The sequence below is a fragment of the Scyliorhinus canicula genome, chromosome 21 (genome assembly GCF_902713615.1).
Source record: "Scyliorhinus canicula chromosome 21, sScyCan1.1, whole genome shotgun sequence".
NCBI classification, from domain to species: Eukaryota; Metazoa; Chordata; class Chondrichthyes; order Carcharhiniformes; family Scyliorhinidae; genus Scyliorhinus; species Scyliorhinus canicula.
Window position 1 is genome coordinate 3,951,110 of NC_052166.1, and position 20,902 is coordinate 3,972,011.

Genomic DNA, 20,902 nt, shown 5'->3' on the forward strand with positions numbered 1-20,902 from the left:
GGAAACCCACGCACACACGGGGAGAACGTGCAGACTCCACACAGACAGTGACCCAAGCCGGGAATCGAACCTGGGACCCTGGAGCTGTGAAGCAATTGTGCTATCCACAATGCTACCGTGCTACCCAACTCTGTACAACTCTGCCCATGAGGGACACTGTTACTGCTCAGCTCAGTGACATACCATGGCAGGATGGTGCATCTTTCCACTTCACGTTTGCTGCACTGCCAACAGGCAACCTGTCTTTCAGGACAGATGCCATCATCTGGCGGATGAGTATCAGGCGGATGGGGGCCCTCTTTCTCGCTGGGAAGTTGGAGGGAAGGTTGCCCCCCCCCCCCCCCCCCAGGGAATATCTTCAGGTATATGCAGATTAGGGCGTTTGTTAAGCGGCAGGTGGCGGAGTTTCCACTGTTGCCGCCAAGGGGGGTTCAGGACAGGGTGCTCTCAGGGATGTGGGTGGCTGAAGGCAGGATCTCGGCAATCTACCAAGTGTTGCAGAAGGGGGAGGGGGCCTCAGTGGAGGAGCTGAAAGCAAAGTGGGAGGAGGAGCTGGGAGAGGAGATTGACGAGGGGACGTGGGTGGACGCCCTGGGGAGGGTGAATTCCTCCTCCTCTTGCGCGAGGCTTAGTCTAATCCAACTAAAGGTGCTGCATAGGGCGCATATGACTGGGACCAGGCTGAGCCGGTTCTTTGGGGGAGAGGGCAGGTGTGGCAGGTGTTCGGGGAGCCCAGCGAATCACACCCACATGTTCTGGGCGTGTCCGGCGTTGGAGGGTTTCTGGAAGGGGTGGCGGGGACCTTGCCCAGGGTGGTTGGCTCCAGGGTGGAATTGGGCTGGGGGCTCGCTATTTTTGAGGTAGCATCGGAGCCGGGAGTGCAGGAGGCGAGAGAGGCCGGTATTCTGGCCTTTGCGTCTCTAGTAGCCCGGCGAAGGATCCTCTTGCAGTGGAGGGATGCGAAGCCCCGAGCCCGGAATCCTGGATCAACGACATGGCTGGGTTTATCAAACTGGAGAGGGTCAAGTTTGCCCTGAGGGGGTCGGTGCAAGGGTTCTTCCGGCGGTGGCAGCCTTTTCTAGACTTCCTGGCGGAGCATTAGAGGGTGGGGGGGGGGGGGGGGCGGGTTACATGTTCGCTATGGGGGATGGGTGTTTGGTTTCATGTTCATTATTTTTGTTAATTTATTGCTTTTGTATTTGGGGAGGTTACTGTTTTTCTCTTGTTCTGTTGGTTAAAATGTGTTGAAAATTTGAATTAAAATTATTTTTTTTTAAACGTCGCTACCACCAGCATCGGAAGAAAAAAAGACTCCAAATCAGACAACAAAGTGATTTGACCACTTCTTGGTTCCTTACGCACAGGGACACTGACGGCGTTTACAAAGCAACGCCACCATCACCACCTCACCAACCCAACAAGAAAGACACACGGCCATAATAATTAATGAATTTTGGACTCATGAATTTGATTTGAACTTATTGTTTAATGATCACTGTTATCATAACTTGTACAGAGCATCGCTTATCTACCTGTTTTTGTTAAACTTTCTTTAAGTGTACAGAAAATATGTCACACGAAAAAAAGGGGGATGTGGTGATATCCATCACTGTTAATACACAAGGGGTTAATGTAAATACACGTAGATTAGCTAGACACTAGAGTGAGAACCAGAGACATCACACACACACACACTCAACCAATAAGTTAGATAGGACACGACCAATGGGCATTCACGGTACACACAGAGGTGACACTACCACAGGAGGGCATTACACCAACCCATATATAAAGGACACAGCACACATGATCTTCCTCTTTCCAGTGGAGACACTCAGTGAGTACAGACACAGGGTTGATTGAATATCACACCCACCACGTGGATTGTAGCAGACTGGTTCGTCAGTCTGAGTAGCTATAGAAGGATTAACAGGAGAGTCGATTCCAAGTAGGAGAATTGTTAATAGTTCAATAAATGTGTTGAAGCTATATCCACGTCTGAACCTTCCTTTGTCAGAGTGTACATCAAGGAAGCAGCTTATGCTACGTCAAGAGCATAACAAAACAATAGGGAGACCGGAACTGTGCACAGTATTCCGAGTGGGATAGGGAGACCGGAACTGTGCACAGTATTCCGAGTGTGATAGGGAGACCGGAACTGTGCACAGTATTCCATGTGGGATATGGAGACTGGAACTATGCACAGTATTCCATGTGGGATATGGAGACCGGAACTGTGCACAGTATTCCAAGTGGGATATGGAGACCGGAAATGTGCACAGTATTCCGAGTGGGATATGGAGACCGGAACTGTGCACAGTATTCCATGTGGGATATGGAGACTGGAACTGTGCACAGTATTCCGAGTGGGATATGGAGACCGGAACTGTGCACAGTATTCCATGTGGGATATGGAGACCGGAACGGTGCACAGTATTCCATGTGGGATATGGAGACTGGAACTGTGCACAGTATTCCGAGTGGGATATGGAGACCGGAACTGTGCACAGTATTCCGAGTGGGATATGGAGACCGGAACTGTGCACAGTATTCCGAGTGGGATATGGAGACCGGAACTGTGCACAGTATTCCGAGTGGGATATGGAGACCGGAACTGTGCACAGTATTCCGAGTGGGATATGGAGACCGGAACTGTGCACAGTATTCCGAGTGGGATATGGAGACCGGAACTGTGCACAGTATTCCGAGTGGGATATGGAGACCGGAACTGTGCACAGTATTCCGAGTGGGATATGGAGACCGGAACTGTGCACAGTATTCCGAGTGGGATATGGAGACCGGAACTGTGCACAGTATTCCGAGTGGGATATGGAGACCGGAACTGTGCACAGTATTCCGAGTTGGATTACACCAAGTGCTGCTCTAAACAATCCCCCTGGAAATGATCCTTAATGTTTGCTGTTCAGATGAGCTTGTTAAATTGCTGCGTTACCTTTAGCCCCGCCGCTTACCTCCCTCATCCCCAACCCCAAAACCCTGTGTGTCTCTTGTCTAATGAATGGACACCCAGTTCCCAAGTGTTGCTGTGCAAGGTCCTGTCATCTCGCTCTCTTTCGCTGCCGTTTCCGAGTTTAGTTTCTACACAGAGAGGCAAATTGCTTATTTTCTCCCTCTCGTTATGTTCCCTTATAAGGATGAGGAGGAGGAGGAGGAAGAATCTGATCAGGAGGATGTGCTGAGCGACACAGGAGGTAAGAGGTCCCAACAGGGCAGCATGAAGTCAGGGTGCGAGAGGGAGCTTCGCGATTACCATCAGCCCCCAGCGCAGCTCTGTTCACATGAGGCTGTCGGAGGGTCAGTACTGAGGGAGCGCCGCACTGTCGGAGGATCAGTGCTGAGGGAGCGCCGCACTGTCGGAGGGTCAGTGCTGAGGGAGCGCCGCACTGTGGGAGGGTCAGTGCTGAGGGAGCTCCGCACTGTCGGAGGGTCAATGCTGAGGGAGCGCCGCACTGTCGAAGGGTCAGTGCTGAGGGAGCGCCGTACTGTCGGAGGGTCAGTGCTGAGGGAGTGCCGCACTGTCGGAGGGTCAGTGCTGAGGGAGTGCCGCACTGTCGGAGGGTCAGTGCTGAGGGAGCCCCGCACTGTCGGAGGGTCAATGCTGAGGGAGCGCCGCACTGTCAGAGGGTCAGTGCTGAGGGAGCGCCGCACTGTCGGAGGGTCAGTGCTGAGGGAGCCCCGCACTGTCGGAGGGTCAGTGCTGAGGGAGCGCCGCACTGTCAGAGGGTCAGTGCTGAGGGAGCGCCGCACTGTCAGAGGGTCAGTACTGAGGGAGTGCCGCACTGTCGGAGGGCAAGTGCTGAGGGAGCGCCGCACTGTCGGAGGGTCAGTGCTGAGGGAGCGCCGCACTGTAGGAGGGTCAGTGCTGAGGGAGCGCCGCACTGTCAGAGGGTCAGTGCTGAGGGAGCGCCGCACTGTCGGAGGGTCAGTGCTGAGGGAGCGCCGCACTGTTGGAGGGTCAGTGCTGAGGGAGTGCTGCACTGTTGGAGGGTCAGTGCTGAGGGAGTGCTGCACTGTTGGAGGGTCAGTGCTGAGAGAGCGCCGCACTGTTGGAGGGTCAGTGCTGGGGGAGTGCGGCACTGTTGGAGGGTCAGTGCTGAGGGAGCTCCGCACTGTCGGAGGGTCAGTGCTGAGGGAGTGCCGCACTGTCGGACGGTCAGTGCTGAGGGAGCGCTGCACTGTCGGAGGGTCAGTGCTGAGGGAGCGCTGTACTGTCGGAGGGTCAGTGCTAAGGGAGTGCCGCACTGTCGGAGGGTCAGTGCTGAGGGAGCGTTGTACTGTCGGAGGGTCAGTGCTGAGGGAGCGCCGCACTGTCGGCGGGTCAGTGCTAAGGGAGTGCCGCACTGTCGGAGGGTCAGTGCTGAGGGAGCGTTGTACTGTCGGAGGGTCAGTACTGAGGGAGCGCCGCACTGTCGGAGGATCAGTGCTGAGTGAGTGCCGCACTGTCGGAGGGTCAGTGCTGAGGGAGCGCCGCACTGTCGGAGGATCAGTGCTGAGGGATTGCCGCACTGTCGGAGTGTCAGTGCTGAGGGAGCGCCGCACTGTCGGAGGGTCAGTGCTGAGGGAGTGCCGCACTGTCAGAGGGTCAGTGCTGAGGGAGCGCCGCACTGTCGGAGTGTCAGTGCTGAGGGAGCGCCGCATGTCAGAGGGTCAGTGTTGAGGGAGCACCACAGTGTCGGAGGGTCAGTATTGAGGGAGTGCTGCACAGTCGGAGGGTCAGTACTGAGGGAGCGCCGCACTGTCGGAGGGTCAGTACTGAGGGAGCACCGCACTGTCAGAGGGTCAGTGCTGAGGGAGCGCTGCACTCTCAGAGGGTCAGTACTGAGGGAGCGCCGCACTGTCGGAGGGTCAGTGTTGAGGGAGCGGCGCACTGTCAGAGGGTCAGTACTGAGGGAGCGCCGCATTGTCGGAGGGTCAGTACTGAGGGAGCGGCGCACTGTCGGAGGGTCAGTACTGAGGGAGCGGCGCACTGTCGGAGGGTCAATGCTGAGGGAGCGCCGCACTGTCGGAGGGTCAGTGCTGAGGGAGCGCCGCACTGTCGGAGGGTCAGTGCTGAGGGAGCACCGCTCTGTCGGAGGGTCAGTGCTGAGGGAGCGCCGCACTGTCAGAGGGTCAGTGCTGAGGGAGCGCCGCACTGTCGGAGGGTCAGTGCTGAGGGAGCGCCGCACTGTGGGAGGGTCAGTGCTGAGGGAGCGCCGCACTGTCAGAGGGTCAGTGCTGAGGGAGCGCCGCACTGTCGGAGGGTCAGTGCTGAGGGAGTGCCGCACTGTGGGAGGGTCAGTGCTGAGGGAGCGCCACATTGTCGGAGGGTCAGTGCTGAGGGAGCACCGCACTGTCGGAGGGTCAGTGCCGAGGGAGCCGCACTGTCGGAGGGTCAGTGCTGAGGGAGCGCCGCACTGTCGGAGGGTCAGTGCGTGAGTGTGTTTGTGTCTGTGTGTGTATGTCTGTGTGTGTGTGTGTGTGTGTGTCTGTGTGTGTGTGTGTGTTTCTGTGAGTGTGTGTCTGTGAGTGTGTGTCTGTGAGTCTGTGTGTCTGTGAGTCTGTGTGTTTGTGTGTGTCTGTGAGTGTGTCTGTGTGTGTGTCTGTGAGTGTGTGTTTGTGTGAGTGTGTGTGTGTCTGTGTGTATGTGTCTGTGAGTGTGTGTGTGTGTCTGTGTGTGTGTCTGTGAGTGTGTGTGTGTGTCTGTGAGTGTGTGTGTGTGTCTGTGTGTGTGTCTGTGTGTGTGTCTGTGAGTGTGTGTTTGTGTGAGTGTGTGTGTGTGTCTGTGTGTGTGTCTGTGTGTGTGTCTGTGAGTGTGTGTTTGTGTGAGTGTGTGTGTGTGTCTGTGTGTATGTGTCTGTGTCTGTGAGTGTGTGTGTGTGTGTCTGTGAGTGTGTGTGTGTCTGTGAGCATATGTCTGTGTGTGTGTGTCTGTGTGTGTGTGTGTCTGTGTGTGTGTGTGTGTCTGTGAGTGTGTGTGTGTCTGTGAGTGTGTGTGTGTCTGTGAGTGTGTGTGTGTGTGTCTGTGAGTGTGTGTGTGTCTGTGAGTGTGTGTGTGTCTGTGAGTGTGTGTGTGTCTGTGAGTGTGTGTGTGTCTGTGAGCATATGTCTGTGTGTGTGTGTCTGTGTGTGTGTGTGTCTGTGTGTGTGTGTGTCTGTCTGTGTGAATGTGTGTGTGTCCGTGTGTGTCTGTCTGTGTGTGAGTGTGCATCATGTGTGTGTGAGTGTGTCCAGTTCAGTTCAGGTTCTGGTCAATGGTACCCCCCCCCCCTACATATCTGTAGGGGGTGGCATCGCCCGTGGGTGGGATACCCTCAAGCGCACTGAGAAATCAGGGACCCCCTTTCAAAATGGCGACCCGATCTCAGAGGAGCCGGCCTAGCTGGGGGGTTCAGCTCCCCTGTGATGGGCTTCACTGAGGAGGGGGCCCACACTAGCGACAAAATGTGGGTGAGTAACGGTGAGAATCACACGCAAAAAAGCCGACGGGTGACGCGCTGCCAACCCGTTCAAAATGACACCGTTTGTTTGTTTGGTTGAATCGGGCCTGTCCTATTCAAGTTTTCTGCGTTCGCTTGTGTGAGCCTGGTAACTGATCGCTGCTCACTGTGCTCGATTAGTTCCGCCTGGGTGTTGATTCCGAGCAAAGGGGGAAAATGGGCGTCAAGAATCTGGGGGCTGTGACCAGACGCGTGGAGCAGACATTTTGAAGCGTTCGGAAAGCTTTCAAAGTAAACGTCCTGCGTTCCTCTCCGGAGACCTAAACATGTGAAAGTGACCCTTTGCGAGCCACCTGGCTGACGTTTCCTGCCCTCGGAGCTGGTGTTTCCTCTCTGTTTCCCCCCCCCCCCCCCCCCCCTGCAGACGGAGGAGGCGAGGACGAGGAGCAGGAAGGCCGGGCAGAGAGCCTGGTGGGCTCCACGGTGGAGGAGGTGTCGAACTTTGCCCCCCCGAAGGAGAAGATTGTGCCGATTCCGGAGGGCAGCGCCTTTTTCCTTCTCAGCTCCACCAACCCGTGAGTGCCGGGGCTGGTTCGGGAAATGGGGGGCGCCGGGCCTCGTGCGACGCCATTGCCAGGGGTGCAGGCTGGGGGAGGGGCGGCGGGTGGCGGGGGAGGAGAGTTTGATTCAGGACGCACAGCTTCCCTCACCCCCTCCCCGCCCCGCATGTCCCTCCCCTGTGCTGCATGAGGTGGGGGCAACGGCGAAGTGGGGGGTGAGGGTTTCCCACCCCCCCCCCCCCCCCCCATGCAGGGGATAGGATGTGGACGTCACTGGCAAAGGGCACCATTGGGGGATTCCATCCTCCGAGGTAGATAACTTGTTGTTGTGTAAGGGGATTAATGGTCACGGGACCCAGACGGGGTAGATGGAGTTAGGATACAGATCGGGCAGACGCGTGGGACAGGTCCGAGAGGGGCTGAATGGGCCTCCTCCTGTTCCTGTGTAACAGGCTCGAGAGGGGCTGAATGGACCTCCTCCTGTTCCTGTGCAACAGGCTCGATAGGGGCTGAATGGGCCTCCTCCTGTTCCTGTGTAACAGGCTCGAGAGGGGCTGAATGGGCCTCCTCCTGTTCCTGTGCAACAGGCTCGAGAGGGGCTGAATGGGCCTCCTCCTGTTCCCGTGTAACAGGCTCGAGAGGGGCTGAATGGGCCTCCTCCTGTTCCTGTGTAACAGACTCGAGAGGGGCTGAATGGGCCTCCTCCTGTTCCTGTGTAACAGGCTCGAGAGGGGATGAATGGCCCTCCTCCTGTTCCTGTGTAACAGGCTCGAAAGGGGTTGAATGGGCCTCCTCCTGTTCCTGTGTAACAGGCTCGAGAGGGGATGAATGGCCCTCCTCCTGTTCCTGTGTAACAGGCTCAGAGAGGGGCTGAATGGGCCTCCTCCTGTTCCTGTGTAACAGACTCGAGAGGGGCTGAATGGGCCTCCTCCTGTTCCTGTGTAACAGGCTGGAGAGGGGCTGAATGGGCCTCCTCCTGTTCCTGTGTAACAGGCTCGAGAGGGGCTGAATGGGCCTCCTCCTGTTCCTGTGCAACAGGCTGGAGAGGGGCTGAATGGGCCTCCTCCTGTCCCTGTGTAACAGGCTGGAGAGGGGCTGAATGGGCCTCCTCCTGATCCTGTGTAACAGGCTGGAGAGGGTCTGAATGGGCCTCCTCCTGATCCTGTGTAACAGGCTTGAGAGGGGCTGAATGGGGCCTCCTCCTGTTCCCGTGTAACAGGCTCAAGAGGGGCTGAATGGGCCTCCTCCTGATCCTGTGTAACAGGCTGGAGAGGGGCTGAATGGGCCTCCTCCTGTTCCTGTGTAACAGGCTCGAGAGGGGCTGAATGGGGCCTCCTCCTGTTCCTGTGTAACAGGCTGGAGAGGGGCTGAATGGGCCTCCTCCTGTTCCTGTGTAACAGGCTGGAGAGGGGCTGAATGGGCCTCCTCCTGTTCCTGTGTAACAGGCTCGAGAGGGGCTGAATGGGCCTCCTCCTGTTCCTGTGTAACAGGCTCGAGAGGGGCTGAATGGGCCTCCTCCTGTTCCTGTGTAACAGGCTCGAGAGGGGCTGAATGGGCCTCCTCCTGTTCCTGTGTAACAGGCTCGAGAGGGGCTGAATGGGCCTCCTCCTGTTCCTGTGTAACAGGCTCGAGAGGGGCTGAATGGGCCTCCTCCTGTTCCTGTGTAACAGGCTCGAGAGGGGCTGAATGGGCCTCCTCCTGTTCCTGTGTAACAGGCTGGAGAGGGGCTGAATGGGCCTCCTCCTGTTCCTGTGTAACAGGCTGGAGAGGGGCTGAATGGGTCTCCTCCTGTTCCTGTGTAACAGGCTCGAGAGGGGCTGAATGGGCCTCCTCCTGTTCCTGTGTAACAGGCTGGAGAGGGGCTGAATGGGCCTCCTCCTGTTCCTGTGTAACAGGCTCGAGAGGGGCTGAATGGGCCTGCTCCTGTTCCTGTGTAACAGGCTGGAGAGGGGCTGAATGGGCCTCCTCCTGTTCCTGTGTAACAGGCTGGAGAGGGGCTGAATGGGCCTCCTCCTGATCCCATCTAACAGGCTCGGGTTTTACGACTAACAATACAGAGCGCGTCAATTAACCAGAAGCCCCAACACATGACGAAAATAATCTACAGTCCCAGAAACCGGCCATTCGGCCCCTCTGTTTGGTGCCAGTGTTCCACACCTGCCTCCTCCCACACCCCCTCTTCCATCTCCACCTCCCATTTATTTCTCCCTCACGTGTTTATCCAGCTTCCCACCCCCCCCTCAAACATATCAACACGATTCACCTCAACCGCTCCCTGTGGGAAGGGGCTGGCATGGTGCGGATGGGCCGAATGACCTGTTTCGGTGTTGTAGCAATTTGAGGTGGGGGGGGGGACTTTCCATGTCACGGGGGAACTGCGCTAACGTGTCCCTGTTCAACCCGCAGGATCCGTATCGCCTGTCACCACCTCATCCACCACCACATCTTCACCAACCTCATCCTCGTCTTCATCATCCTCAGCAGCATCTCCCTCGCAGCGGAGGATCCCATTCGGGCGCACTCCTTCCGGAACCACGTGAGTGATACACGGGGTGGGGGGGGGGGGGGAGAGTGGTTTAAAGCCATCGTCAGTTCTTACACAAAGGCTCTCACTATCAGAGAGGGAGTCTGCCCCATCAGAGACCCCGTTTACAGGGAGTCTCCCCCATCGAGACCCCTTTTATAGAGAGTCTCCCCCATCGAGACCCCTTTTACAGGGAGTCTCCCCCATCGAGACCCCTTTTACAGGGAGTCTCCCCCATCGAGACCCCTTTTACAGGGAGTCTACCCCATCGAGACCCCTTTCACAGGGAGTATCCCCCATCGAGACCCCTTTCACAGGGAGTCTCCCCCATCGAGACCCCTTTTACAGAGTGTCTCCCCCATCGAGACCCCTTTTACAGAGTCTCCCCCTTCGAGACCCCGTTTACAGGGAGTCTTCCCCATCGAGACCCCTTTTACAGGGTCTGCCCCATCGAGACCCCTTTTACAGGGTCTCCCCCATCGAGACCCCTTTTACAGTCTCCCCCTTCGAGACCCCTTTCACAGGGAGTCTACCCCATCGGGACCCCTTTCACAGGGAGTCTCCCCCATCGAGACCCCTTTTACAGGGAGTCTCCCCCATCGAGACCCCTTTTACAGGGTCTCCCCCATCGAGACCCCTTTTATAGAGAGTATCCCCCATCGAGACCCCTTTTACAGGGAGTCTCCCCCATCGAGACCCCTTTTACAGGGAGTCTACCCCATCGAGACCCCTTTTACAGGGAGTCTCCCCCTTCGAGACCCCTTTTACAGAGTGTCTCCCCCATCAAGACCCCTTTTACAGGGAGTCTACCCCATCGAGACCCCTTTTACAGGGAGTCTACCCCATCGAGACCCCTTTTACAGGGAGTCTCCCCATCGAGACCCCTTTTACAGGGAGTCTCCCCCATCGAGACCCCTTTTACAGGGAGTCTACCCCATCGAGACCCCTTTTACAGGGAGTCTACCCCATCGAGACCCCTTTTACAGGGAGTCACCCCCATCGAGACCCCTTTTATAGAGAGTCTCCCCCTTCGAGACCCCTTTTACAGGGAGTCACCCCCATCGAGACCCCTTTTATAGAGAGTCTCCCCCTTCGAGACCCCTTTCACAGGGAGTCTCCCCCATCGAGACCCCGTTTACAGGGAGTCTCCCCCATCGAGACCCCGTTTACAGGGAGTCTCCCTCATCGAGACCCCGTTTACAGGGAGTCTCCCCCATCGAGACCCCTTTCACAGGGAGTCTGTCCATGGATGGGAGAGCCTGACGGGAGCTGAATTCATTGGTTTGGACTGGAGTTATACTGTCAATGGCCACTTTGTGCTCTCTTCACTCACCCCTGTTATTTGTCTTTTTGATGTCCCCCAGGTACTTGGCTACTTCGACTACGCATTCACCTCGATTTTCACGGTGGAGATCTTCTTCAAGGTACCTCTGACCCCGCTCACCCTCAGTGCACCCTTGGAGGAGTGGGGGGGGGGATGGGGGGGGTTGGCTAGCCTCCCTGCGACCGACCCGGCCCGCCCCCCAACCCCCGCCCCCTCACCTCCACGCCCCCTGTGACCGGGACAGCAAGCGCCGGCGAGTCACCTGATCTCTGCCCGCCACCGCTCGCCTCTCCTTCATCCTGCCTTCCTCCTCGGGGTGGGGAAGCGGGGAGAGGTCCCATGGGAGCGGGAGCGGGGGGGGGGGGGGGGGGGGGCACCACCGGCTCCCACTCCATCCGGCGGGCCCCAAGATGGCCGCCGGGCCGGTCTGAAGGCCCCCCCCCCTGGGCTCTGCCAGGCACGGAGCCAGGCGGCGCTCGGATGGACAGGGCGGATGGTCGGAATGTGATGCGCGCTCCCTCCGACACCGTTACGGTTCACAGCCGATGTTTTAAGGGAAAATGATGGATTATCGAAAGGGGGAAGAGTTGTGACGCGTACCGTCCGATCTCGCAAAGGCCGTACGAGACTCGAGCTTCCTTCTTTACTGGTTTAGCATTTACAGTGGGGTTACCCAGTTAAGTTGGCGGACCACACCCCAACATTTAGAACACAGAGTGCAGAAGGAGGCCATTCGGCCCATCGAGTCTGCACCGACCCACTTGAGCCCTCACTTCCACCCTATCCCTGTAACGCAATAATCCCCTCCTAAACCCCTCCTCGTCACTAAGGGCAATTTATCACGGCCAATCCACCTAACCTGCACATCTTTGGACTGTGGGAGGAAACCGGAGCACCCGGAGGAAACCCACGCACACACGGGGAGGATGTGCAGACTCCACACAGACAGTGAGACAAGCTGGAATTGAACCTGGGACCCTGGAGCTGTGAAGCAATTGTGCTATCCACAATGCTACCGTGCTGCCCTTAAGAACAAATTAATCTACACTCCATTATTCTACCCTAATCCATGTACCTATCCAATAGCCGCTTGAAGGTCCCTAATGTTTCCGACTCAACTACTTCCACAGGCAGTGCATTCCATGCCCCCACTACTCTCTGGGTAAAGAACCTGCCTCTGACATCCTCCCTATATCTTCCACCATTCACCTTAAATTTATATCCCCTTGTAATGGTTTGTTCCACCCGGGGAAAAAGTCTCTGACTACTCTATCTATTCCCCTGATCATCTTATAAACCTCTATCAAGTCGCCCCTCATCCTTCTCCGTTCTAATGAGAAAAGGCCTAGCACCCTCAACCTTTCCCCATAAGACCTACTCTCCATTCCAGGCAACATCCTGGTAAATCTCCTTTGCACCTTTTCCAAAGCTTCCACATCCTTCCTAAAATGAGGTGACCAGAACTGCACACAGTACTCCAAATGTGGCCTTACCAAGGTTTTGTACAGCTGCATCATCACCTCACGGCTCTTAAATTCAATCCCTCTGCTAATGAACGCTAGCACACCATAGGCCTTCTTCACAGCTCTATCCACTTGAGTGGCAACTTTCAAAGATCTATGACCATAGACCCCAAGATCTCTCTGCTCCTTGACATTGCCAAGAACCCTACTGTTAACCCTGTATTCCGCATTCATATTTGTCCTTCCAAAATGGACAACCTCACACTTTTCAGGGTTAAACTCCATCTGCCACTTCTCAGCCCAGCTCTGCATCCTATCTATGCCTCTTTGCAGCCGACAACAACCCTCCTCACTATCCACAACTCCACCAATCTTCGTATCGTCTGCAAATTTACTGACCCACCCTTCAACTCCCTCATCCAAGTCATTAATGAAAATCACAAACAGTAGAGGACCCAGAACTGATCCCTGTGGTACGCCACTGGTAACTGGGCTCCAGGCTGAATATTTGCCATCCACCACCACTCTCTGTCTTTTATCGGTTAGCCAGTTCGTTATCGAACTGGCCAAATTTCCCACTATCCCATGCCTCCTTACTTTCTGCATAAGCCTACCATGGGGAACCTTATCAAATGCCTTACTAAAATCCATGTACACTACATCCACTGCTTTACCTTCATCCATGTGCTTGGTCACCTCCTCAAATAATTCAACAAGACTTGTGAGGCAAGACCTACCCCTCACAAATCCGTTATACAAATAATAGGTAATTGGATTGGATTTGGATTTATTGTCACGTGTACTGAGGTACAGTGAAAAGTATTGTTCTGCGTACAATCCAGACAGATCATTCCATACATGAAAAAACATAGGGCATACGATAAATACACAATGTAAATACATAGACCATCAGGTGAAGCATACGGACTGTAGTACTACTCAGTAGAGAAGATGTGTGAAGAGATCAGTTCAGTCCGTAAGAGGGTCGTTTAGGAGTCTGGTAACAGTGGGGAAGAAGCTGTTTTTGAGTCAGTTCGTGCGTGTTCTCAGACTGCTGTATCTCCTGCCCCGTGGAAGAAATTGGAAGAGTGAGTAAGCCGGGTGGGAGGGATCCTTGATTATGCTGCCCGCTTTCCCCAGGCAGTGGGAGGTGTAGATGGAGTCAGTGGATGGGAGGCAGGTTCGTGTGATGGGACTGGGCGGTGTTCACGACTCTCTGAAGTTCCTTGCGGTCCTGGGCCGAGCAGTTGCCATACCAGGCTGTGATGCAGCCAGATAGGATGCTCTCTATAGGTGCATCTGTAAAATTCGGTAAGGGTTAATGTGGACATGCCGAATTTCCTTAGTTTCCTGAGGAAGTATAGGCGCTGTTGTGCTTTCTTGGTGATAGCGTCGACGTGGGTGGACCAGGATAGATTTTTGGAGATGTGCACCCCTAGGAATTTGAAACTGCTAACCATCTCCACCTCGGCCCCGTTGATGCTGACAGGGGTGTGCACAGTACTTTGCTTCCTAAAGTCGATGACCAGCTCTTTAGTTTTGCTGGCATTGAGGGAGAGATTGTTGTCGTTACACCACTCCACTAGGTTCTCTATCTCCCTCCTGTATTCTGACTCGTCGTTATTCGAGATCCGGCCCACTATGGTCGCGTCGTCTGTAAACATGACATTTTCCAATCACTAATTAACATGATTTGAAACAGTTACCCATTAATATTCATACACGTATAGCGATGATATCATCAAGTTGAGTGAGTGGGCAAATGAATGGCAGATGCAGTATCATTTGGATAAATGTGAGGTTATCCTCTTTGGCAGCAAAAACGAGAAAGCAGATTATTATCTGAATGGCTATAAATTGGGAGAGGGGAGTATGCAATGAGACCTGGGTGTCCTTGTGCACCAGTCGCTGAAGGTAAGCATGCAGGGGCAGCAGGCGGTAAAGAAGGCGAATGGGATGTTGGCCTTCATTGCGAGAGGATTCGAGTACAGAAGCAGGATGTGTTGCTGCAATTGTACACGGCCTTGGTGAGGCCACACCTGGAGTATTGTGCGCAGTTTTGGTCTCCTTACCTGAGGAAGGATGTTCTTGCTATGGAGGGAGAGCAGCGAAGGTTTACCAGACTGATTCCAGGGATGGTGGGACTGAGGAGAGATTGAGTCGGTTAGGATTGTATTTGCTGAAGTTCAGAAGAATGAGGGGGAATCTCATAGAAACCTATCAAATTCGAACAGGACTGGACAGGGTAGATGCAGGAAGGATGTTCCCGATGGTGGGGGGGGGTGTCCAGAACCAGGGGTCACAGCCTGAGGATTCGGGGTAGACCATTTCGGACAGAGATGAGGAGATATTTCTTCACCCAGAGAGTGGTCGGCCTGTGGAATTCGTCACCACAGGAAGTAGTTGAGTCCACAACATTGTATGTTTTCAAGAAGCAGTTAGATATCGCCCTCGGGGCAAAGGGGGTCAGAGGATATGGGGGAAAGGCAGGATTAGGCTGTTGAGTTGGATGATCAGCCATGATCATAATAATAATAATCTTTATTAGTGTCACACTCCACCACAATCCGGCGCCTGTTCGGGTACACTGAGGGGGAATTCAGAATGTCCAATTCACCTAACAAGCACGTCATTCGGGACTTGTGGGAGGAAACCGGAGCTCCCGGAGGAAACCCACGCAGACACGGGGAGCACGTGCAGACTCCGCACAGAGATTCACGCCAGGCAGGAATCGTACCCGGGTCCCTGGCGCTGTGAAGCATTCGTGCTAACCACTGTGCTGCCGTGTGGCCTGATCCTATCTTGTACGTTTTTATGTTTACGCTATAGTTATAGCACTGCTACCTCCCGGGGCCCAGGTTCGATTCTGGCCTCGGGCTAGGTGGATTGGCCATGATGAATTGCCCCTTAGTGCCCAAAGGTTGGGAGGGATTACTGGGTAATGGGGGTCGGGGTGTGGGTCCGGGTCGGGTGCAGATCGATGGCTGAATGGCCTTCCGTACTGTAGGGATTGTATTCTATGAGTTACGACTTCCAATCCAGATTGACAATGGACAAAGCAGCATTTTGTATCTTTGTCCCACCCTGCTCCACATCTCCTCCCTCCCTAAACCTGGTCTAGCGTCCATACTTCACAACTTTATCCGTGTGCTGTAGTTCACCCGACTTTTATCCTTGCCCAATTGCGTCTGTGGAAGGCACACAGCTCGGCTGCTTCATAACTTCAGAACCGGGGCTGGGGTGTTGGCACAGTGGCTAGCACGCCTTCCTCGTGGTGCCAGGGACCCGGGTTCCATTCCGGCCTTTCTCCCCGTGTCTGCGTGGGTTTCCTCCGGCTTCCTCCCACAGTCCAAAGATGCGCAGGGTGGGTGGGGTTAGGGGGTTAGAGCGGGGGACTGGGACTGGGGAGGATGCTCTTTCAGAGGGTCAGTGCAGACACACTCTCTCACACACTCTCTCACACACACATACTCTCTCTCACACACACTCTCTCTCTCACACACTCACTCACACACTCTCTCACACACACATACTCTCTCTCACACACACACTCTCTCTCACACACTCACTCACACACTCTCTCACATACTCTCTCACACACTCTCACACACTCTCTCACACACTCTCTCTCACACACACACTCTCTCTCACACACTCTCTCACACACTCACTCACACACTCACTCTCTCGCACACACTCTCACACACTCACTCACACACACACTCTCTCACACACTCTCTCACACTCTCTCACACACACTCTCTCTCACACACTCTCTCACACTCTCACACACTCACTCTCACACACACTCTCACACACACACTCTCTCACACACTCACTCACACACTCACTCTCTCACACACTCTCTCACACACTCTCTCTCACACACACTCACATTCTCACACACACTCTCTCACACTCTCTCTCACACACTCACTCACACACTCACTCTCTCACACACACTCTCTCTCACACGCACACTCTCTCTCACACACTCTCACACACTCACTCACACATTCACTCTCTCTCACACACACACTCTCACACTCTCTCTCTCACACACTCTCTCACACACTCTCTCACACACACTCACTCACACACTCTCAAACACTCTCTCACACACACACTCTCACACACACTCACTCACACACTCACTCTCTCACACACTCACTCACACCTCACTCTCTCACACACTCACTCACACACTCACTCTCTCACACACTCACATTCTCACTCACTCACACACTCACTCTCTCACACACTCACTCTCTCACACACACTCTCTCTCACACACTCTCACACACTTTCTCTCTCACACACACTCACATACTTTCTCTCACACACACACTCTCACACTCTCTCACACCACTCTCTCTCACACACACTCTCTCACACACACTCACTCTCTCACACACTCTCTTTCACACACACACTCTCTCACACACTCTCTCTCACACACTCTCTCACACACTCTCTCACACACTCTCTCACACACTCTCTCACACACACACTCTCTCACACACACACACTCTCACACACTCTCACACACTCTCTCTCACACACACTCACACACTTTCTCTCACACACACTCTCTCTCACACACTCTCTCACACACTCTCTCACACACACTCTCACACACTCTCTCGCACACTCTCTCGCACACACACTCACACACACACACTCTCTCTCACACACTCTCTCACACACACTCACACACTCACTCTCTCGCACACACTCTCTCACACACACTCACTCACACACTTACTCACTCACACACTCACTCACACACTCACTCACATTCTCACTCACTCACACACTCACTCTCTCACACACACTCTCTCTCACACACACACTCTCTCTCACACACTCTCTCTCTCACACACACTCACATACTTTCTCTCACACACACACTCACACACTCTCTCACACACTCTCACACACTTTCTCTCACACACACACTCTCACACTCTCTCACACACTCTCTCTCACACACACTCTCTCACACACACTCACTCTCTCACACACTCTCACTCACACACTCTCTCTCACACACACACTCTCTCACACACACACTCTCTCTCACACACTCTCTCACACACACTCTCTCACACACACACTCTCTCACACACACACTCTCTCACACACACACACTCTCTCGCACACACACTCTCTCACACACTCTCTCTCACACTCACTCTCTCACACACACTCACACACCTTCTCTCACACACACTCTCTCTCACACACTCTCTCACACTCTCTCTCACACACACTCTCACACACTCTCTCTCACACACTCTCTCACACACACTCACACACTCACTCTCTCGCACACACTCTCTCTCACACACTCTCTCACACACGCTCACACACTCACACTCACACACTCACACACACACACTCACTCACACACACTCACACACTCTCACACACACACACTAACACACACTCACTCACTCTCTCTCTCACACACACTCACTCACACATTCACTCTCTCACACACACACTCTCTCACACACACACTCACACACTCTCACACACACACTAACACACACTCACTCACTCTCTCTCTCACACACACTCACTCACACATTCACTCTCTCACACACACTCTCTCACACACACAGTCACACACACTCACTCACACACTCACTCTCACACACTCACTCACACTCACACACTCACTCACACACACTCACTGACTCTCACACACACACACACTCACTCACACTCACACACTCACTAACACACAATCACTCATTCACACACTCACTCTCTCATACACACTCTCACTTATTCACACACACTCACACAATAATAATAATAATAATAATCTTTGCAGTGTTAATGTAAGATTACTTGTGACACTGATAATGAAGTTACTGTGAAAATCTCCTAGTCGCCACATTCCGGCGCCTGTTTGGGTACACAGTGGGAGAATTCAGAATGTCCAATTCACCTAACAGCACGTCTTTCGGGACTTGTGGGAGGAAACCGGAGCACCCGGAGGGAAACCCACGCAGACACGAGGATAACGTGCAGACACTTACACAGTCACTCACTCACACACACTCAGACACACACTCACACTCTCTCAAGCTCACAAACACAAACACACCCAGTCTCTTTCACACTCATTCACTCACACTCACTCACACACACTCATAACTCATGCACACACTCCCACACTCTGCGAAACATTTTCAGTCCTGAAACAGGAAATATGGTGCTGGATTGAAACATTGCCGACGGAGATAGGGGCGGCTCACACGGTGGGTGTCACACCCACTGGGCCACAGTCGATGCTTTGAAGAGGTGAGTGAGGGAAAAGGGAATGGAAGGATGTGGGGGATAGGGAGGTGGCGGTCGGACGGTGGGAGGGGGGATAGATGGAGTCAGTGGGAAGAGGTTGGTGTGCTGGGAGGCGGGGGGGGGAGAGGGTGGGGGGAGGGAGGAGAGGGTGGGGGGTGGGGGGAGGAGGAGAGGGTGGGGGGAGGGGGGCAGGTGCATCCGCGTTGGGGGGGGGGGGGGGAAGAGGCCCAAGGTCACCGTGCGATGTAAAAACCGCGCCCCTTGACCCCCAGCCTGAGCTCGCTCGCCAGCTGTACGTTTTCCTCTTTTTCTTTCCCCCGGCGGCAGATGGCGACGTTCGGAGCTTTCCTTCACCAGGGTTCGTTCTGTCGGAACGCCTTCAACCTGCTGGACCTGTTGGTGGTCAGCGTCTCGCTCATCTCCTTCTGGCTGCAGTGAGTAGCCCAGGACGAGGATTTTCCACAGAGTAGGCCCCGGGCTGAGGCCTTTCGACAAGGCCGGAGGCGGGGGGGAGGGGAGAGGGACCATGGACGTCTGGGGGCACAGTTCTGGTGTGTGGGGGCGGGCAGGGGGGTGGGGTTGAGGGGTGGGGGGGCGGGGTGCGGAGAGAGTGAGGGGCCTCCGGTTTATCGACCTTTATCGATTTTAGTTCAGACGGGCGGCATGGTTGGTACAGGCTTGGAGGGCCGAAGGGCCTGTTTCCGGAGCTGTACTTTGTTCTTTGTTTCAAAATGGCGGTGACACGTTGAGAGCACGGTCACTTACGAGATATGGGAGCCACCAGCCAGGCCCGGTGATTGGCCATTAATGAACACGAGAGGAGCAGTGAACGTAACCGAGGCTTTAATAAACTAAGCAGGAAGCCTCCTGGCCTCGGATCCCGAACTGGGGCAAGGCCGGAGGTCAGTTGGGGCAGTACATGAGAGAGCTGACATTTTACACAGCAAGAGGTAACAAACTGGAACCTGCCGCCTGTGAGGGGGTGGGGACTGGACGGGTGGGCGAGGAGCGACTTCGGAAGGGATTATTTGGGGGGTGGGGGGGGGGCAGGTCCCAGGCTCGCTGCCCAATCCCTATTTACCCCCTTCGGATGGAGACAGTGTGTGAGAGAGTGTGAGAGAGAGTGTGTGAGAGGAGAGTGTGTGTGAGAGAGTGTGAGAGAGAGAGGTGTGAGAGAGAGTGTGTGGGAGAGAGTGTGTGAGAGTGTGTGTGAGAGAGAGTGTGTGAGGGAGTGTGTGAGAGAGAGTGTGTGAGAGAGTGTGTGTGCGAGAGAGAGTGTGTGCGAGAGTGTGTGTGAGAGAGAGTGTGTGAGAGAGAGGTGTGTGAGAGTGTGTGTGTGAAAGAGAGTGGGAGAGAGTGTGTGTGTGAGAGAGAGTGTGTGTGCGAGAGAGAGTGAGAGCGTGTGTGAGAGAGAGTGTGCGAGAGTGTGTGTGTGAGAGTGTGTGCGAGAGTGTGTGTGTGAGAGAGTGTGCGAGAGTGTGTGTGTGCGAGAGTGTGTGTGTGAGAGAGTGTGTGTGCGAGAGAGAGTGTGTGTGTGAGAGAGTGTGTGCGAGAGTGTGTGTGTGAGAGAGTGTGTGTGTGGGAGAGAGTGTGTGTGCGAGAGAGAGTGAGAGTGTGTGAGTGAGAGAGTGTGTGTGTGTGAGAGAGTGTGAGAGAGAGAGCGTGAGAGAGTGGGAGAGAGAGAGTGCGTGAGAGAGAGTGGGAGAGAGAGAGTGTGTGAGAGAGTGTGTGAGAGAGAGTGGGAGAGAGAGAGTGAGAGAATGTGTGTGAGAGAGTGTGAGAGAGTGTGTGTGTGAGAGAGTGTGAGAGAGAGAGTGTGTGCGAGAGAGAGTGTGTGTGTGAGAGAGAGTGTGTGTGTGAGAGTGTGTGCGAGAGTGTGTGTGTGCGAGAGTGTGTGTGTGAGAGAGTGTGTGTGCGAGAGAGAGTGAGAGTGTGTGAGAGAGAGTGTGAGAGAGAGTGTGTGTGTGAGAGAGTGTGAGAGAGAGAGTGGGAGAGAGTGGGAGAGAGAGAGTGGGAGAGAGAGAGTGTGTGAGAGAGAGTGGGAGAGAGAGAGTGAGAGAGTGTGTGTGAGAGAGAGAGTGTGTGTGTGAGAGAGTGTGTGCGAGAGTGTGTGTGTGCGAGAGTGTGTGTGTGAGAGAGCGTGTGTGCGAGAGAGAATGAGAGTGTGTGAGAGAGAGAGTGTGTGTGTGTGAGAGAGTGTGAGAGAGAGAGTGGGAGAGAGAGAGTGTGTGAGAGAGAGTGGGAGAGAGAGAGTGTGTGAGAGAGAGTGGGAGAGAGAGAGT

General features: G+C 54.6%; 1 protein-coding gene across 2 annotated transcripts in view; it reads left to right on the forward strand.

Annotated features, from left to right (window-relative positions):
• LOC119955831 (voltage-dependent L-type calcium channel subunit alpha-1D-like) overlaps positions 1 to 20,902 on the forward strand; it is a 72,127-nt gene that overhangs the window by 39,490 nt on the left and 11,735 nt on the right. The window contains exons 9-13 of one of the 2 annotated variants that reach the window (XM_038782425.1): positions 3,153 to 3,212; positions 6,862 to 7,012; positions 9,404 to 9,533; positions 10,886 to 10,945; positions 18,948 to 19,054. In XM_038782425.1, the coding sequence (XP_038638353.1) occupies positions 3,153 to 3,212; positions 6,862 to 7,012; positions 9,404 to 9,533; positions 10,886 to 10,945; positions 18,948 to 19,054 (508 nt within the window). The remainder of the gene's footprint in view (positions 1 to 3,152; positions 3,213 to 6,861; positions 7,013 to 9,403; positions 9,534 to 10,885; positions 10,946 to 18,947; positions 19,055 to 20,902) is intronic. The other variant, XM_038782424.1, reaches the window with a different exon arrangement.